The 18,273-nt window shown below is 37.4% G+C and overlaps 1 protein-coding gene across 1 annotated transcript in view; it reads right to left on the bottom strand.

Moving 5' to 3' along the window:
- Positions 1–16,803, bottom strand: part of LOC102244245 (cytochrome b-245 heavy chain) — a 39,225-nt gene extending 22,422 nt beyond the window's left edge. Inside the window, exons 1-6 of the mRNA XM_005873286.2 lie at positions 16,675–16,803; positions 14,153–14,248; positions 12,244–12,354; positions 5,379–5,463; positions 3,315–3,460; positions 806–996 (exon numbers count right to left, since the gene is read on the bottom strand). Of these exons, the coding sequence (XP_005873348.1) occupies positions 806–996; positions 3,315–3,460; positions 5,379–5,463; positions 12,244–12,354; positions 14,153–14,248; positions 16,675–16,719 (674 nt within the window). The 5' untranslated portion in view covers positions 16,720–16,803. The remainder of the gene's footprint in view (positions 1–805; positions 997–3,314; positions 3,461–5,378; positions 5,464–12,243; positions 12,355–14,152; positions 14,249–16,674) is intronic.
- Between the last annotated feature and the right edge of the window lie 1,470 nt (positions 16,804–18,273).

Raw genomic sequence — 18,273 nt, 5'->3', positions numbered from 1 at the left:
AACTGCCCTCCCCTGCTGGCCCGGTCACCCCTAACTGCCCCCTCCTGCTGGCCCAGTTGCCCCCAACTGCCCTCCTCTGCAGGCCCAGTTGCCCCCAACTGCCCTCCCCTATAGGCCTGGTCTCCCCCTGCCCTCCCCCTGGTCTCCCCCAACTGCCCTCCCCTATAGGCCTGGTTGCCCACAACTGTCATCCTCTGCCGGCCATCTTGTGGCGGCCATCTTGTGACCACATGGGGGCGGCCATCTTGTGCAAGGGTGTGATGGTCAATTTGCATATTACCTCTTTATTATATAGGATGTTTGAAGGCAATACCATGTATTTTCCTTCTAGAATTCTTCATAATGCCTGGATCAGTTCTCATACATGGGAGGCAATCAATTAATGATAGGCTTGAATAAAAACTTTCAACTATAGCAAATCTTTTCAACTGATTAATCATTAACTCTTTTAGTTTGGGGATTTGTCTAATATATTAGTAATTAAGCCACAGGAAACATTATAGCAGACATCCAAGACTGTATGAGCACTCTCAACATGTTTTATATGCTTGTAAATATACTCAAATTGTTAATTATTTTTAAGTTTGCTATAAATAACAGCACTGTGAATAGCTATAAATTGAATACAAGAAACTAAAGTGCTGCTGAGTGGTTTCTACCACACTGACCTCTGTTGTCCCCTCATATTCTCTCAGAAGACAGTTGACCACACAGAGACAAGGAGGTCACTGTGCCTCTAACAGTATCACACCTGAAAACTGGAGGTGTGACATAAAAGACTTGGCCCTGGAGTTTAAACACTCACTCAGCTCCATGGATGGCGAGGCCAATGAAGAAGATCACAAATAGATGGTGTGTGTACCAAAACACTTCAAAGTAAGACCTCCGGATGGTTTTGGTGGAAGAGGTGATAATTAATATGAGGCACAGTGTGATGACAATTCCAGTGATGCCTGCCAACCGAGTCACAGCCACATACAGGCCTCCTTCAGGATTCTATAAAATGCAAATACATACACACATTATTTGTAGGCTCTCAAATCCAGGACTACCTATATATAAAGTGTCCAGTGTATAAGGCAATAGGTATTTTCATTCCCCCTTTACATAATTCTAATCATCTCTCACAGAGGGATATAGACTTGGAATAGATATTTCTCAGTTTCAAAAAGTCTTATGTGGTTGAGGTGTCATAGGAAATATGAATTGATACACTGAAATAGTTCTAAGGGAGTATCACATAAAGCAAATCAGTCTACTGGCCTAAAGGTCTTTTTCCCTTTGATTTGGAAAAGGCCACAGTGCTTTGTTGGCAAATTCTGGGTATATCTAACATATTAGGTTGCATTTCCCCAAAGTAGACCCTGAGATGAGGATTCATAGGCAAGTGATTTAGAAAGGTTGTGCTTCAGAAGAAACTGGTAAGGGAATGGCTAAAAGGACAGGAAAGATGAATAAGTCAAGTAAGAAGGTGAAATCAGGCCAAGTCTTATAGAGGGTAGCTTCATTCTGATGTTGCAGGGAAACTAAATGGTAAGTTACAACTCAGAGTTTATCCTGACTCAAGGCAAGGAAGCTGGGCTTTCATGGCCTGCATCCATCAGTTATTGGGTAATGACTGCACAGGGAGAGATAGCTATCCAGGCCTTTCTAGATCTCTGAGCTTGTGGGCAAAGGGACTCCAATAACCCCAGGGTGGTCCTATGAGGAAGACACACTTATACAGGAAATTGGAAGTGAAAGCACACAGAATGGTGGGGCAACACAGACACAATAAAAGTGATCCAAAGGGATCTAGGCACAACAAGGCAGGGTTGGCTTGCTTATCTTGTATGTTAATAATGCCACCCTTATATATGATTGTGCAAAACAATGAACAATATAAAATAAAAATATCCAACACATTACAGAAAAGACTTTCTGTTTTGTTTGATGCTATTTCATTCTGTTCCTAAGTAGATGAGCCAAATTTTTGCATGTCAAGTCCAAGGATAATTATTTCTTCAGAATTAAGGGACTTTTATTATAATCTTTTCTAAACAGAAGGAAACATGTTTGAAATTTGGTGCACAGAGATGTGATTTGGCCATTCGCCCAAGCCACTGGGCACATGAAGACCACTTGGAGCTTCTCCCTCTGAGTGTAGGAAGCTTCAACAACTGCTGGAAGCGGAGAAGACCTTGCCTGTGGATACCACAAGTGGATCCCCCTGGAGAACTGCTGAGTTACTCTCAGTGCACTGTGCATATCAAGGAATGACAATTAGCAGACATAGGAGGCCACACCTTAGATGCTGTAGGTAAAAAAGAACAAAAGTATAACTGACAGTTGTCAACTGGTGACTGACCTGGTACTGATACCTAGACCAGAGTGTTTCCTATATCACATAAACAATTTCATAGAATGTCAGCATCATTCTGTGACTATTACAGAGTGAGGCAAAAACAAAACCACTCCAAAATCATGTCTGAACCAGTATAAGAAACACGGGTGACTGCTGCTTCTTTACCTATTAAATATTTAGCCCCTTTTTGTTCCCTTATGCCCCCTAGAAAGAAATGAAAATACCCAATCCTAGAACTACCCCCAATTCCTGACCATACCTGATCTAGAGCAAGTCCTAGCTTGCTTAAACCTTTCCCAGATTATCTAACACAAGCCCAGGTTCTATAACAAGCCCCTCTTAAGATCCTTCTGAGATGCCTCAGACTTCCTCGTGGTCTAAGGTCTCTTTTGCTGCAGCAAGTAATAAAGTAATAAATCCAATTTTATTTGTCTAGATGTGTATTCCTGGCTTTCTGTTGGGCCTTGTCATGGGTGAGCCTTAGTTACTCCAGGCTCCACCCACACAGAGTCTCACAGGTTAGCTTAAGGAACTGATAAACATCTAGTGACTCTCCACACATGGGATCAGGAGTGTGGGAGACCTTTTCTCTGTGGGAGACCTTCCCACCTTCTTAGAACCTTCAGACTTGTTAATCTGATAGTCAACTTTTGCTGTTCTGGCCAAGCGAAGTTCTTCTCTCATTGAAATCTAGTCCTCAGTTTTAATAGTCTAGGCTGCAGTGGTCGGCAAACTCATTAGTCAACAGAGCCAAATATCAACGGTACAACAACTGAAATTTCTTTTGAGAGCCAAATTTTTTAAACTTAAACTATATAGGTAGGTACATTGTTATTAACTTAATTAGGGTACTCCTAAGGCTTAGGAAGAGCCACACTCAAGGGGCCAAAGAGCCGCATGTGGCTCGAGAGCCGCAGTTTGCCGACCACGGGTCTAGGGAACATCAGAATCAGGAAATAAAGAGGCTTACCTTGATTCTCTCTCGAGCAAAATTGAGGTAAGTTTCACCAGGCTTATCTCCAATGTCAGACAGTGCTATTGAGTAAGGATCAGAATTGTTGACTCGGGCATTCACACACCACTCCACATTAAACAGATGTGCAATGGTGTGAATTGCTAAAAAGGGCAGAAAAGAGAAACAAAGGAGGTAAAGAATGTGGGCAATTTTATTGTAAGCTGTGTTTTCCTATAGCCTCTGACTCTATGATAAGTTACAGGGAAACACAAGTATGGTCCAATACACTTATAAACAAAAACTGGGTCTCCAGGACCAGAGAGGCAAGGGAATTCTAGTGGGTAAGCTATTTTCTGGTTGTGTGAATGTAGGAAAATCACTTAACCTCTCTGGTCTGGGTTTCCTAATTTGCAAAATGAAGGTGTTGAACTATATGATCCTAAAGACTCAACTAATTTCTAAGATTCTACAAAATAACCTTGGTCTCTGAGGATATTTAGATGTCCTGTCGTTGTCTCTCTTCCCCAGATATATTTATGCTCAAACAGTAAGACTCTCATGTAACATATACCTTTAGCTGTTCTATTCACTGGACTCTGACATTAGTCCAGAAAGAGATGACAAAATTATATGAAACTGATATGAACCAATAGGCATAAGAATGAATCTCCTTTTTTTTATTTCACTCTTTGATTAACAAGCACTGTCATAGGACTTACTAGGTGCCAAGCACTGCTGTGCTTTATAAATACTTAATGCTTATGAATCAATGATTGAGATATGTGTATTATCATCTCATCTTACAATGAGAAAGCTGAGGCATAGATTGCTTTAAAATCTTGCCCAAGGTCACCAAGCTAATAACTAACAGGTTTAAGAATCAAATCCAATTCCAAATGCTTGTGCTTGGGGGAGGGGGTGGCAGGGAGGAGGTCAATGAGGGGAAAAAAGGAGATTCATGTAATTCTTTAAACAATAAAGAATTAAAAAAAATCAAATCCAAGCAGTTTGGCCCACAAATCTGTGCTCTTAACCATTATACTATGTTGCTTTCTAACAAGATTTTATCATATATTTCACTTTTTTATACATTTCACTTTTAAAATATTTCATTTGCCACAGCTCAGAAAATCTGCATGATCTACTAGTAGGAAATGAGAAATCCAGCTGAACGTCTGTGAACTAAGCCTATTTTACTCAGGGACAAACTCCTTAAGGATAGAGTAAAAGTCTGTTTTGTTCATCACTGTGTATGTGTGCATGCCTATAGTCTGGCACATCAATTATTTATTAAGTGACCCTTTTTTTTGCACTTTTTTTTTTAAAAAAAATGGGGGTATAATTTACTTACATTATATAAGTTTCAGGTGTATAGCATAATGATTCAATAGTTGTATATATTGCAAAAACATCCATCACTACACATAGTTACAGAATTATTTTCTTGTTATGGGAACTTTTAAGATCTACTCTCTTAGCAACTTTCAAATACAGTATTATTAATGATAGTTGCCATGCCAGATACAACCCTTCTTGTGCCAATACCACCACCTTAATAATTCTAATAATACATTGTACATAACACATATAAACACTTGTATACCTATTATATATGTATGTATACATGCATATACATGTATATATAAATAATGATAAATAAAGTGTTTAGCTGATAAACTCTATTATAAGGGATTCTCAACTTCTCTAAAGTTATTGCAAGAAATCCATGAATCTACATGTTCAAACAATAATTTTTTTTAAATGAATGAATAAAAGCCCTCATATGTGGACTAACCAATATTTTTTATATAAAAAGGGTGGAAAAAAAAGTTGACGATGCTAGGATTTTATCAGAGGCGCCCAAGATTAGAAAGTGTTAAGACCCGAAGGAATAAATCCTAATGTTGGGATGGTGGAAAGAGGGGTGAATATTTTTTAACAGAACTCATAAAAAATACAATATATCTAATCACCACCTAATGTGCCTACAAAAGCTGACCTATTTTTAAAAAGTAAGAATAGAGAGAAATCTCTGGTTCCAAGTTTTCTTTGAAAGCCCAAATATCGTAATAAACTTACCAGTGTGAAGTGCAATCATCCATGCCACCATTTTATGGAAGGTGAGGTTCCTGTCCAGTTGTCTTCGAATTCTTGTTGAGCAAAACTTTGGATTAAGGGGAAAATAATGAAATAGTAATTGTTAATAAGAAGTTTTTCTCTGTGCCAGACATTAGAGACATATCATCTCATTTAACTCTCACAACCACCATAAAAACTGTCATTATACCCATTTGGTAGGTGAAAATACTGAAGCTCAGATTGATGTAGTCATCACCCCAACGTCAAAGGGCCAGTAAGTGGCAAAACTGGCTTAACCAATATGTTTTATGTTCCCTTACTAGTGGCCTAAAAAGTTTCTCCTGGAATCCATTGCTTAATTATATAAAATATGAATTTGGACAGAAAACATATCTAACTATATAGTTTATAGTTCAGATTAATTTATTAAATAAACAGAGGATATAAAAATTAGCAAAGGACAAGCCTTCCCTTAAAGACCTGACAGTCTAATGGGGACACAGACAAGTGAACAGTTCTAGAACAAGTGAATAGCGTTAGAACAACACCCTTCTAGTTTATACACTAAAGGAGAAAAAATAGTCCACCTGCCTATGTTGACAACATCACAAGGGGAGTTTATTAACCAAATAATAATAGCACAAATAACAATAGCTAATATTTACAAAGAGCTTATGCAAGGAGTTGCTTAATTGTTTTACATGCATTGAGTCATTTCATTCTTACATCAATCCTATCAGGGAGGTACCATTATTATGCCTATATAAGAGATGAGAAAAAAAAAGGCATGGAGAGGTTACCTTGCCTTAGGTCACACAGTTTAATTTAAGTGGCAGAGCTGGGATTTAAACTCATAATGTCTGATGCCAAAGATATAAATATTCTGATATCCAATACCTTATATGATTACCTGGACATTAAAAATAGTATTTTCTTCAATACATTGGTGTAACTGTTCTCCCAGTGTATGTAAGAAGATGTGGATTTGAATCTGGATTCAGATCACTACCCAAAGTAGAAAAAAAACCCACCCCAAACAAAACCTGGTTTATGTTTGAATCAGAGATTTGCTCTTCTGAAAACTGTTCAAATGCACACTATGGCTGTTTTGTTCCCAAGACTAGATGTACTGCCATAGAGATTCAGAGAACTTTTAAGGAGAGCAGAATGAAGTGCCAAAAAAAAAAACACCAAACAAACAAACAAACAAAACCAAGAAAACAAAAAAAAAAAACTTGGGTATTATAAATATATGGTTCTAAACATATTATTCAATTTTAATATAGGGGTGTTTAATATTAGGCTTACTAATTTTAAATAAAATGTCCTGGTTTTATAGAAAAATATAATTGTATGAAAAACTGTGCTTACTCCACTATCTCTCAGTTAGCTACATATAAGGAGGACAGGCTACTTTCACTAGGACAGCAGATTCCTAGAACTGTAGAAATACTAGTAAGACATTGAGGATTCCAGAAAAAGGAACAAATAATTGGGCTTCTGTGAGCCAGGAAGGTTACCAATACTCATTACATCATTTAATACAATGAGATAACTATTACTGTCCTCATTTTACAGATAATAATACTAACTCTCATGTTCCTTGGATCTACATCTAATTGTCTTGAAAGTTCATGTCCTTTTCCACCAAACCAAAGGTAAAAATATACTCACTATTATTCTACCTGTCAAACACACACACACACACACACACACCCACACACACAAGAATTTAAGTGTAAATTCTGGAAGATGATCACAAAAAAGAAGGTTAGGGGAAGTAAGACTTGGAAAGGAAGAAGACCTATAAAGGGTGTGTCATATCAACTACCACTATCATATCATATATCAGTGAACTCTAGGAGACTATAGAACGTGCCACAGAGTTTTGTTTTCTGTTCTATTTATTTTTTCCTGAAGGGTTAGGAAACTTGATACTCATCCACCAATTTCCATCTATCACTGGCTGAAGGCTGTACCCAGAGCATCAGTACCCTGCTATTTCACCCAGGAAATGGCTGAAAAAAAATCCTCAGGCAGAGAATGACTGGGGCTTCCAGAAGGCAGTTGCCCATGTACTGGAATTATCAGTGTGGAGGGAAAATGGGTGAAGTTCAGCAGTGATTCAGGCTCTCAAAACAAGGGTTTCTTATTTGAAATAACTTATCTTACACTTTTGTTGGTGAAAACCTGACTGTCCTTTATTTCTTATATAACCTCATTGTCTTTTGTGTTTATTTCAAGTTCTGTGCTTAGTTTTACTACATTGTATTCTTTATAATTTTAAGGAATTATCTTTTCATATTTCCCAATTGTTCTTAGAGTCCCTGTGGTAAGCAGAAGTCTAAGATGATTCCCAATGACCTTATATAATTTTCTCCCTTTGAATGTGGGTAGAACCTGACCTATGAATATGATCGATGCCATTCCGGTGACTTTGTTACATTATATAGCAAAAGGGACTTTGCAGAGGTAAAGTTCCAAATTGACCTTATGAGAGAGATTATTTGTGTGAGTCTGACCCAATCACCAAAGCCCTTTAAATCTCGGTCTAGAAGTCAGAGTTGGAAGAAGTCAGAGATTAGAGGCATGAGAAGTGTTTGATGCACTGTTGCTGACTTGAAGATGGAGGGGACCGTTACCAGGCAAGGGCTCGCTGCCCAATGTGCTTAGAAGTCATGGCACTGGCTTTTGAGAAAAGAAAAGGCTTTTATCTTTGAGTCAACTGGCATTGAGACAGGAGGCAATGCTCAATTCTGCTCCCTGATCCAGGGTTCAGGGTAGGATTTTAAGGGGTTTCAGTGCCGTATCTTCCTGGACAATGGACCCTTCACTTCTGTGCTCAGGTTGCTGTCCTGTCCTGGTCCTTTGTTTTTCCTGGGTGGGCCAATATTGAATATTTTTTTTTCTCCAGGTAACCGGAAGGATTATGGGGAGGAAGCAGTTAAGGATTCCCAAGTGTAAACTTGGTGTAAACTTTTGTTCTGGGTCTTGTTACAAACAGTTTGAGCTGGATCTGTAGTTACAAAGCCACATGACAAGGAAAACAGGGACATCTAGGATCTGAAAGCAGCCCCTGGATGACCATCAGCAAGGAGATAGGGACCTCAGTCCTGCAACTGCAAGTAATTGAATTTTGCTAACAAGAATGAGCTTGGAGGAAGATTATTACCCAGAGTTTCCATATGGGAATTCAGCCCATTTGGCACCTTGGTTTCAGCCTTGAGCAGAGAACCCAACCACAGATGAAATTCTGACCTGCAGGGCAATGAGCTAAAATATTGGGGTTGTTTTAAGCCACTGAGTTTATGGAAAGTTGTTGCACAGTAATAGATAATTAATACAGTCCTTATTGGTATCCTGATACATAATTGGACTTCCATGAATGAGAGAATGAAAATTAGTAGGGTCAGAAAGCAGTACTGAATTACATTTCAGAGAGCAACTTTTGCCATGAGATATACCTGTGTTGTATCCCAGTCCTACCACCTAGCTGTGAGACATTGAACAATTTACTCTGTTACCAGTGTCCTTACCTATATATTTATCATAGTTCTTTCCTCTTAAGTCTTTTCATAGATTCATTGAGTGGTGTTTAGTAAATATTTGCTTTTTTGTATCATTATTTAACTTTTCCTTTACTATGGCTTGGCTCCCCAGCTAGAATGTAAGTTTTCTGTATGTAGAGCAGTATGTCATGTATTTTTAAAAATCCTTTAATTATTATTTGTTTAAATGAATTACATTTTCACTGTACTAGAATCTATGATGATTATTCTAAACCTACACAGATGTATTTACCCACATATCCACACTTGTCACACTGTTTTCGTTTTTACTTTCTGACATCATTTTGAAAAATTTTGGGGATTTCTATATGCTAAGGCCTATTCTTCCCCATTTTCCTCAATAAAGCAGGATGAGTCTTTACCCCTATCTTTCCTGGGGTGGACCAACCATACACATTTCTTTCTCCAGGTAACCAGAAGGATTATAATGCAAAGTCTAAATGATTAAAACCACTAGAAACTGAACAGAAGTTCTGTGACTGTTAACAAATTACAGTGTTCTACTAACAAATCTTTAAAGTTACATCTTTGCCATTTCTAGCCTAAGTTATTCAGCCTGCTCCAATCATTCATATATATGAATAACTATCTAAGACTATAATATCAAAATAGGACAGTTTTGAGTTTAAGTGGCTTGTAGGAAAGTGAATGGGCTCTGGGGGCACAATGACTGTGGTTTGAATTCCAACACTTCCGTTAATTGTTTCCTCACCTCACTGACTTAACATACATATTTCATTAGGTGAGGTCTATGAAGACTCAATAAGTGGCAGCTAATATGATTTCCAACATTAGTCACAACATGCTCATTCACTTTAATCTCAATCAGAAAAATAAGTTTCCTTTACAAAGTTCATGTTTTAAGCTGTGAGACCTAGAAGGAGGGACACATCCCATCTATAAAAGAATGTTGCTTGCTGATAATTTAAACAACATATATTATTTGACATGCAGGTCTTTCTGGTTACAGAGCTTAGCTTCTCTGTAATTTGAAAAGCAGCCTTATTTCATCCCTGTCTTTAGAGACCCTCATGAGGATATTTCTTCCTGGGCCACAGGAAGCCTAAAATCGGCCATTACAACAGACATTGCTCATGGGGCATGGCAGTTCAAAGGCAGTGCAATTTGGGCCTGTGGGGTAACAAGGATTTCCTAATAGGCCATCCTGGTGAAAATACTGCCCACTCTCAGGGCTTACTTCCTCTAAGCATTCAAACAGGAGGCAGGGGGAAGAATAAAAATTGTGTCTCCTTAAAAATAAAAAACTACAGTGCATGAGCTTCATTTAGTAAATGTTCACTGGATACCTATGGTATATCAGACATTGTACTTTACAGGTGGCTCATCAATAAAACTTTCAAGCAAATGTGGTTTTACCTCTGTGGTTTCTTCCGTTGAAGAGATTATTTGGAAATCTTTGTAATCAATGTCTACTTTAGTTGTAGTCTTCTAATCCTATATTAGTAAATCGAGTTTTGTATTGTTCTTAAAAAATTCCCCTTAGGATAAATGTGAATTTAGTATGACTAGGAAAAATGAGGCAAAGTTCAAGGCAAGTTCTCCTTGTTATTGATAGTTTAGAGCACTTTCCTTCCCCAAAATATTCTGTGATTGCCAAATTAGGTATTAAACTCCTCAGCTGTACATTCAAGGTTCTAGTTTACCAGCAAAGCTCCAGCTTCTGCCCTGACCGGTTTGGCTCACTGGATAGAGCATCGGCGTGGGGACTGAAGGGCCCAGGTTTGGTCCTATGTGAAGGCCTCCCATTGGTCCATAGATTTTTCTCCTTTTTGCCCTGCTCTTAAGAATTAAACTCTTGCCCTGACCGGTTTGGCTCAGTGGATAGAGCGTCGTCCGGTGGACCAAAGGGTCCCAGGTTCGATTTCAGTCAAGGGCATGTACCCTTAGTTGCAGGCACATCCCTGGTGGGGGTGTGCAGGAGGCAGCTGATCGATGCTTCTCTCTCATCGATGTTTCTGACTCTCTATCCCTCTCCCTTCTTCTCTGTAAAAAATCAATAAAATATATTTTTAAAAAAGCTCCAGCTTCTGCATCAGCCTTATCTCATGTATCTGCCCTTTACAATACCTACATTCCCCTAAAGGAGATTTTTTGCTGCTCCCCTCTAGAAATTATCTGCATTTAATAAGTCATCTTTTTTTAAAGTAGTTAATATTAAAAACATATGTTTTATTAAGAGAAAAATCAGAGGCTGAGCTAGTAGAATAGGTCCCACCAGCATATCAATCCCAGCTTTGGAAGAGCTATTCAGTTGTGATCAGGAATGGCAAAAATGTCCAAAGGGAAGCCAGAGGTCATGCTTACTCATGGCTTTCAAGAATACAATTCCCTCATCATTTCCTGTGCTTTTGCTCTTGCCATGTTCTCCAGGTAGAAAGTTTTTTTTCTCTCATTTACATCTCCTAGAGGCTCATTTTATCTTTATATGCCCATATCTAATGCCACCTTCTCCAGAAAGCCTTTCTTCATCCTCTGCCAATTTGATATAATTTCCCCCTCCTTTGATTCCCTGTAGTTCCTTATTTGTTACATTTTGTGGGACCCATTTATTTGAGTACTATTTGTAGGTTCTAAGTTCCGTGCTTCGCATCTTTGTATAATGATATCAATAAGAAATTCATATACCATTTTAGAGGTTACAAAAGTTCTTTCTACATAACCTCTTTTTTTCTTCAAGCATAGTACATTCAGGGCCTCATGAAATTGTTGAATTGAAAGTGAAAGGAGCCCTGGGCAATTGGAAAACTCTGAACTCCTCAGTTCCTCAGACCCAACACCTCTTCATCACATTCATTATAATATGACTCATTGCCCATTGATTCCATTTGCTTGGGATGTTATGCACAAAAGAGATTTTCTCTGACTTTGAAAAGTGTGGCACTGTAAGATTAATTCCCACATTTCACATCAGCCTCATAAAGCTGTGTTTATATACATATACATATACACATACATATACATATACATATATATTATATTATGTATGTCTCTGTGTGTGCATGCACATGGATTTTATTGCTATTACTGAGGTATAGGTTGATTGGTTCTTTTTGGTTTTTTTAATGTCCATTTCAGGTTAAATGGATGTCCTAGGGAGCTCCACCAACAGTTAATATAGAAATAAACTACAGAATCAAGAATGGCATGGCTCATGAATATTCTACAGAGATTGAAATCTTAATAAACCATTGATTTGCTCTTCTTAAGATAGGACACTTAGCTTGATGGTCTTTGAGATTTTGAGGAACTCAAACTTTGTAAACGTTTGTTCTTACCTTACTGGAACCCCTGAGGAAGGAGAGCAGATTTCGACAGACTGGTAACAAGATCAGCATGCAGTTGAAATTCAGGCAGGCCGCAGGGGCCCTGGCCAAGGCCAGTGCTGACTAAAAGAGGCAGAAGATGGAGTAGGGTGGTACCTGTGAGCACATAACACCTCCCCAGTTCCCCAAGGTTCCCAGCATGAGCCCCACACACCGAAGAGATCTAGTTACTTAGAAAGGAAGGTTTACCTTTAGGGCCTGCTGGGACCCTTTGTTTTAATTTGGCCCTTACCCCTCACCCATTTTTAAATGAAAAATTTCAAACATAAAGAGAATTTTAAATCATTTCATATTGAATACTGTTTACCTATCTCCAAGATTACATCTTTTACATTTTACTCTGCTTGCTTTATCACATATCTATCCATCTATTCGTCTATCTACCCATCCCTCTACCCATCCATCAACATATCTTACTTTTGATGCATTTCAAAGTAAATTGCAGACATTAGTTCACTTCCCCTAAATACTTAAAATGCATATCATTAACTAGAGTTCAGTATAGAAACTGGGGTTGTTAAAGAGTCTTTTCTAAGCACTTAGACCAGGGGTCCTCAAACTTTTTAAACAGGGGGCCAGTTCACTGTCCCTCAGACCATTGAGGGCCGGACTGTAGTTTAAAAAAACCTATGAACAAATTTCTATGCACACTGCACATATCTTATTTTGAAGTAAAAAAACAAAACGGGAACAAATACAATATTTGTATTTGCATGTGGCCCGCAGGCCGTAGTTTGAGGACCCCTGACTTAGACTAACCTCAACACTAACTTTAAGTTGGTATTGTATAATGCTTTGCCATTATAATTGTTCTTTGAAATACCTAAAGAAGTTGCATATTTTGGAGGGGGAAAGTGAAGAGAAATCATCCTTCTCAGCATCAACTTGAATAAGGTACCAACAACCATAATAATATAGTATAATGATATAATTATTAATATGTATGATTTATAATATATATTACAATTAGCATTATTATTAAGTAATAAATTCATGGTTTCAGCATGATGTAGCAAATAATATCCTCTGGGGGCAGCTATAGTTGTAATTATTTTCATCTGTGATGAAGAAGAGACCAGGCAGTTCAACGAAACTGGGAATGCTAACAGACCCAAGGAATGTTGGGAGCCTTTATTCTGCTGGCCTAATCAATGAATGTGATTCTTGGGCACATCCCTCAAAGACTCCATATATAGGGAAATTCATATTTCCTCAAGATCATTTCATAACATTCCACTAGGACAGTGATGGCGAACCTTTTGAGCTCGGCATGTCAGCATTTTGAAAAACCCTAACTTAACTCTGGTGCCGTGCCACATATAGAAATTTTTTGATATTTGCAACCATAGTAAAACAAAGACTTTATTTTTGATATTTATTTTATATATTTAAATGCCATTTAACAAAGAAAAATCAACCAAAAAAATGAGTTCGCGTGTCACCTCTGACACGTGTGTCATAGATTCACCATCACTGCACTAGGATTAGGGCTTTCTATGTACAAAAGTGGTAAGAATCATATGCAAAGTTCCACTTGTCCCAACTGTGTCATGCCTGGATACATCTCTCCAACCTGCCCTTCCATTCCAGAGCCAGTATTAGATTTCTCTTTTAAGCTAAACACTTGTCCAGAGGTTTTGGGGAGAGGAGGGATGCTGCTGGGACCCCTGCCACACTTTTTGGTCCTACACTAGAAGACCTAAAAACTCTTGTCCAGGGGGTTGCAATGGAGGAAGTGAGGCTGAGAGTGCTATTTGGGTTGGTCAGAATATTTACTGAAAAATTTCAAAGGAATGTGAACAAGAATATTTGATTAAAATGTGAGCCACTCAATATTGCATGAGATGGAATTTATACTTACCCCAAGAAGTTTTCGAGTGTAAAAGAACTTAGGTGGAATATCATAAACCCGGTAATACCAGACAAAGAGGAAGACGTTCATGCCCAGCCATACCAGCTGCACAAACAGAAACAGTTACATGAGGTTTTCACATCTCAACCGGTGGATTTCACACAATATTGGTGACAGACCAAGGTTAGGACTTCCCCAAGTCCAGCCTTTGACACAGATGGTTACAAAGCTGGATGTAACCATTTTAGAACCAGCTCTTTCCTAGGGCAGTGACACTATACTTCCCTATAATTAACCCTTGCACCCCGTGTTGTTTCACATGATTGTTTTACTACTTGGCTAGTATGCCAAGACTGATAATAACTCCTCTTTTCTGCTTAGCCTTAGATAGATAGATGATAGCACATGACTTTTCTTAAAAAGAGAAGGAAAAAAAAATATATTGCTATGTTGTTCCCAACACCAGTAGGACTCTGTGTTATTCTCTCACAGGTGCCGATCACCTCCCTCCACCACACAGCATCCCACCCCAGCTAGTGGGAGTCTCATCAGCTAAAATGTCAAGTCTTTAATTCAGCGATTTTCAACGGTGTGCCACAGCACATTGGGGTCAAGAGACACACTGGTGTGCTGTAAGAATTTTTAAAACATGAAATAGGTGACTATTTGGTAAGGGGCACTGACTTCTTTTCCCTTAGATTGCCAAATAAAAAAATCACAATAGCTAACACAATAATAGCTGTCCAGTGTGAATAAATTAAAATTATACCTATATTTTTTGTCAGATTGGCAAAAAATATATTTTTTGGTGTGCTGCAGAATTTTAGTAATTAATTTATGTGTGACATTCAATTTTTAAAAAGGTTGAACATCACTGCTTTAGTTCTACTTTGGTAAGTTTTGCTTAAATTTTGAAGGAGCGTTATTGAGCATGAATGAGGAGGTGAAGGGCGTTGGGATTTTTTTTTTAAAGAACCTTCTAGATTCTGATGCTTATTTCATCTGAAGCACTGACTGCAACAAGTGGTGACACTATCTAGTCTCTACCTTCAGCTCCATAGTGATCTTTTCTTAACTGTGCTTTGAAGCTGTTAAATGCTCATAGACCAGTGGTTCTCAACCTTCCTAATGCAGCGACCCTTTAATACAGTTCCTCATGTGTGGTGACCCCCAACCATAAAATTATTTTTGTTGCTACTTCATAACTGTAATTTTGCTACTGTTATGAATCGTAATGTAAATAACTGATATGCAGGATGTATTTTCAGGGGCCGTGACCCACAGGTTGAGAACCGCTGTCATAGACACTTGAGAACAATTTCTTTAAAAACAACTTCTCCATTTCCTAACCTTGTCATTCTTACTCTTGCTTTTCAAGCTGTGCCTTCACTTTCAAGTTTGTGAAATTTAGAAGGTGTGGTAGGATCTAAAAGTATAATTTGAACTTGTTTTTTGTAGGAGTAACCTTTTCATAAAATGGTGATAACTCAAGTTAATGGCTCTGAATCCTTAGAAGAATTCTACATGCATTAGAATGTTGGTTTGGCATATTTTTAAATGACAAAATATTTGTTGTTTCAATTATACTTGTGCCACTAATTTCTCTCTACCTAGAAAACTCAAAGACTCAATATTTACTTCATGATAAATTCTTTCAAAAGTTCAATTTATGAGTTCTTTTTAACATATATATAATGCTTTCATTGGATATTTGGGAAAGCTATAGCTATAAATCACATTTCTATCTTCCCAGTTGTCCATGATTGCTTTGCTGAGACCACCATCATAAAATAATGGTTGACCTTTGCTATGTTAAAAATCAAAGAAATTTACATTTCTATTTGCAGATTAGCCATATCTTTACTTACAAAAATCATTTCTCAAGATAGATTAAAATGATTTACATATATCATATATAGTATATATTATATATACAATGTATATATGAGTCTAGATATATAATTTCAATTCTCTTTCCTTAAATTTTTATAAACCTTATAAATAACTTAATTTACCTCAGAGATAAGAAGGCACTTTAAAAAAATAAATATGAGAATGTCAATCACTTTTGCTGTAATTCCTGAAATAAAGGCCAATTTCCCACAGATGAGCCAGTCTTGTAGTTGTTATTTGGAAAGTGATATAAAATTTCAATTGCTCATTTTTGAGTTGGAATAAACACATAAAAAGTAGAAATTTGCCTTTGGAGTAAACATTAATAAACAACTCAGACTCAGTGATCATTAACATGAAATGTCTTCTGCTCCCTATGTGAAATGTTGGATAATTTAGTACTCAAAAAAACTCAAGAAATAAACTAGGTGAAGGGAGCCCATAGTTACATTCTTTCCAAAAGTAAGTTTGGGAGAATGAACTCAGTTGGCTCACAAATGGATGCATGTTCACACAGTAAATCAGTTTCAATACAATTTATCAAAAAAATAAAATGAACAAACAAAAAAGATTTTCTCTATTTTAGTTCCCAAGAGAACCCAGACAAGTCAGAAAATTCATAATGCATCGGTACTTACAATGACAAAGATGGAGAGACCCTCATTCACAGCCCAGTTCCCCATAGTGGCAGAGGTACAGTGCTTGTGTCTAGCCTTTCTTCTCTGCTATGCTCTTACTCCCAAGAGGAAATGAAAATAGCGCCTTGGAGCAACCTATTTCCTTTTTTACAATCAGAAATTAGCTAATCATTGGTCAACTGAAAAACTTATTTTCATAAAAAAATTAACTCTTTAAACCACAAAAAACTACAGAAATAGGATCTATAATGATCCAATCGCAACTAAACCTAGTGGGATATGAATGAAACTAATTTCTACAACTGAGAGACAAATAACAGTGTAATTCATGGAATGTATTTTACACAGTGAATTAATTTTTTTACTAATCAGTTATCAACTAGAAATTTTTTAAAAGTCATGCAACTAAACATGTCTTCATGCTGGGTAAAAACCATTAAATAGATGTGATATATTTTGACAGGCTGGAAGAGCATTTTCAGTCTTGTTGAGTAAAATAATAACAATAGTGGTTATTGATATTTATAGAATGTTTATATTGTGCCAGTTTTCTAAAATACATAAATGTGTATACATACACACACACATATATATACATATATACATATATATGTACACACATATATATGTGCATATGAGTTGATATATATATATATATATATGTATGTATATATACATACAAAGACACACTCATATATTAATTCAGTATGTGTAATTCATTTGATTGTAACAATTCAAGCCACATAATGTAGGCTCTATTATTATGATTACATTTACAGATGAGGAACTTGAGACCCAGAGCAGTTATTTGGCAAAGGTCATGCAGTTAAGAAATAGTAAAGCTGGGATTTGAAACATAAGCAATTTGGCTATACTTTTTTTCTTTATTGATCTAGGTATTAAATATGCGTGCTTTTCCTCCCATTGACCCCCCCCCCACCTGCCCACTCATGCCCTCACTCCCCTGGTGTCTGTGTTCATTCATTAAGCTTATATGCATGCAAACAAGTCCTTTGGTTGATCTCTCCCCCTTACTCCCACCCTCCCCTACCTTCCCGCTGCGGTTTGATGGTCTGATTGATGCTTCTCTGTCTCTGGATCTGTTTTTGTTCATCAGTTTATGTTGTTCAATATATTCCACAAATGAGTGAGATCATGTGATATTTATCTTTCTCTGACTGGCTTATTTCACTTAGCATAATGCTCTCCAGTTCCATCCATGATGTTGCAAATGGTAAGAATTCCTTCTTTTTTACAGCAGCATAGTATTCCATTGTGTAGATGTATCACAGCTTTTAAATCCACTCATCTGCTGATGGGCACTTAGGCTGTTTCCAAATGTTAACTATGGTAAATTGTGCTGCTGTGAACATAGGGATGCATATATCATTTCTGATTGGTGTTTCTAGTTTTTTGGGATATAATCGTAGATGTGGGATCATTGGGTCAAATTGCAGTTCTATTTTTAGTTTTTTGAAGAAACTCCATAATGTTCTCCACAGTGGTTGCACCAGTCTGCATTCCCACCAGCAGTGCACGAGGGTTCCTTTTTCTCTACATCCTTGCCAGCACTTGTCATTTGTTGATTTGTTAATGATA

This window comes from Myotis brandtii, unplaced genomic scaffold (assembly GCF_000412655.1).
Source record: "Myotis brandtii unplaced genomic scaffold, ASM41265v1 scaffold404, whole genome shotgun sequence".
Taxonomy (NCBI): domain Eukaryota; kingdom Metazoa; phylum Chordata; class Mammalia; order Chiroptera; family Vespertilionidae; genus Myotis; species Myotis brandtii.
This window is presented reverse-complemented; position numbering and strand designations above follow the sequence as displayed.